Consider the following 2,552-nt stretch of genomic DNA (forward strand, 5'->3'; position numbering starts at 1 on the left):
TCAGCCAGAATTCAGCAAGACACACCCTGCCCCCGCTCCCTCAGCCCAGAGCTTGAGTTGCACACCCCTGCTCCATCACAGCCCAAGCCTGCGGGGAGTCTCTGGTGTCTAATACAGAGGTTGAGTGCATGCTGCCTTCCCCCGGAACAAAATGGAGGCAGGTCTGTCCCTTGGCCCCCCCCTCCTGGACTTGGGTCTTCGCACACCCCGGAGGGACCGAGGGCTTCAGGGCCTCTTCCCCCTCTCCCAAATCCTGCTGATGTCAGCGCCAGGCTCAGCAGCTTGATTGCGGGGACAGGCACCAAGCATCATGTGGCCTCTGCCATTTCCCAAGAAACCAGATTAAAAAGAAGAAAAAGAGAATAAGAGGAAAAAGAAAAGAAAAAAAGATAAAAAAAAGAAAAAAGATAATAGAAGAAATGAAAAAAGAAAGAAAAAAAGAAGGAAAAAATAAATGACAAAAAAAAATCCAAACAAAAAAAAACCAAAACAAAGCTACAAGAAAGAGAGAGCAGAGCGCTGGCGAGCCTGGCAGTGACCGAGGACCACCACTACACTGCGCTCGCAGGGACACAATGACGGGACCACTGAGGTTTAAGCAAGTGGGGGGGACACTCCCTGGGAGGCTGGGGTGGTCAACCCACCGTGCCCTGTCCCCACGCTCGGACTGACCCAGCAGCAAGGGGGCAGCCACCCCACCACGATGCGTGTCCCGCCCGGCCACTGCCGGTGTGACAGCCCACGTGGCAGGGAGGAAAAGTTTCTGTTTGCTTATATTGGAGAAAAAAAACCAGAGGGGATGGCTTTTGCAGCACAGCGAGCAAGGGGGGGAATAAAAGGCCCTGGTCCTGGCCAAGCAGGGTCCTTCTTCAGTGACCCCAGAGACGAGAAAAACAAAGCAAGGACAGGCTCTTGTCACTATGTCATTTTAATTGCATCGACACCCAGATATACACAAAAGGATACGTGCCAAGAGCTGCCCATCAAAGAGAGGCTTCCTTCCATGGTGGGTCTTACTTTCACACTTCTTTCACGCCAAAAAAAAAGGAAAAAAAAAAAAAAAGAAAAAATATATAATAACAATTGCACCGGTTGATGTACAGACACAGTCTTCCCTTTTCACACATTCATGGGGTCTGCTGTGGCAAGGAGGGTGAAGCCCTGGCACCCACCGGAGCGGCTCCCCGGGGAAGGAACCGTTGTACAAAACAGTTTGAGGATTTGCTTACAAACGTTCACCTGCAGTGTTTACTGGTCGGGGTTTTTTTTTTTTTTTAAAGTTTCAAAACTAGGTTTTGGGTCACTAATGGCTTGTATCTTTTATCTACAGTAAATTCAGCATATATCTTTATTTTTAGGAATGTGTAAGGCATTTTGGTAAGTCGAACAGGAAGGTCTAGGTCACAGACTCGTCAAACTGAAGTCCCTTCCTTTGAACTGTCCTCTTCCCCCTGGAAAAGGAAAACAGAGGTGGGTTACTCGACCTTGTTCTCACGGCAGCTCCAGCATCAAAGCATTTCACAGAGGGGCTGGCTCCTGCCGTTGAACCACCACCACCATCCCGTGTGGTCCTAGGGCTTCCCAAAAGCCACCCCCATGCTTTTGGGCAGCAGGTGCCACCTTGCCTCTGGTTTTAAACCACCATCTGACGCTGGCTTTCCCCCAGCCTCACTGGTGTCGAGGGGAGGGATGACCACGGCCACCACAAGTACCGTTTCCTGAAGCTGTTCTTTCAACTTCCTCACTGTTTCTCTCTCTTTGGCCAGTTGGTCCTGGGTAACCTTCAGTAGCTCCTGGAGTTTGGTTGCTGCCTGGCCCAGGTCCTTTGTTAATTTTTTTTCTTTTTCAAGTCTTTCCTACATGGGAGGCAAAAGAAGGCACCTTCCTGAGCCTCCCTGTACCGTCTGGTGACCTTCCCCCATCCAAAACACCTCGGGGCACCTGGGGTCTGCACCCAGCTGCCTCCGTGGCCCCAAGCCAGAGGAGCACCCCGCTCCCTCCCTGCCGGAGGGGCCAGGCATCACCCCCTCTGACTCCCCATGGGCTGAGACAACCCCACGCGAGCAACAGGCGAAAAGCGCAGCCCGTGAGAGCATTTGCTCAGAGCATCACCCTCATCCTGCCCAACGCGGATGAGGCGGCTGTGATCTGCACCCTGCTGTCCCTTTGCCACGCCGGAGCTGGGCAGGGAGCTGCCTGCAGGGGAACCATCCCCCTGACCCCACCATCCCCAAGAACGACAGATCACGCCCTTAGTCCTGCTCGTACGTGGCTTTTGCTGCCTTGGCCGAGTGCCCAGCACAAGGGAGCAGGGCAGGATGTTTAACATCCTTATCCATGACCTGGATGAGGGGATGGAGGGCTCCCTCAGTCAGTTTGCTGATGACACCAAACTGAGCGGGTGTGTTGATCTCCTTGAGGGCAGGGAGGCTTTGCAGAGGGATCTGGACAGGCTGGACCCATGGGCTGAGGCCAGTTGTATGAGGTTCAATAAAGCCAAGTGCCGGGTCCTGCACTTTGGTCACAACAACCCCCTGCAACGCTACAGGCTC

At 53.1% G+C, this 2,552-nt stretch overlaps 1 protein-coding gene across 1 annotated transcript in view; it reads right to left on the minus strand.

Moving 5' to 3' along the window:
- Window positions 1–1,255: 1,255 nt before the first annotated feature.
- Window positions 1,256–2,552, minus strand: part of RRBP1 (ribosome binding protein 1) — a gene marked incomplete at its 5' end in the record, with an annotated part of 13,380 nt that continues 12,083 nt past the window's right edge. Inside the window, 2 exons of the mRNA XM_010078817.1 lie at window positions 1,256–1,451; window positions 1,713–1,856. Of these exons, the coding sequence (XP_010077119.1) occupies window positions 1,413–1,451; window positions 1,713–1,856 (183 nt within the window). The remainder of the gene's footprint in view (window positions 1,452–1,712; window positions 1,857–2,552) is intronic.

Source organism: Pterocles gutturalis, unplaced genomic scaffold, assembly GCF_000699245.1.
Source record: "Pterocles gutturalis isolate BGI_N339 unplaced genomic scaffold, ASM69924v1 scaffold18698, whole genome shotgun sequence".
NCBI lineage: Eukaryota > Metazoa > Chordata > Aves > Pterocliformes > Pteroclidae > Pterocles > Pterocles gutturalis.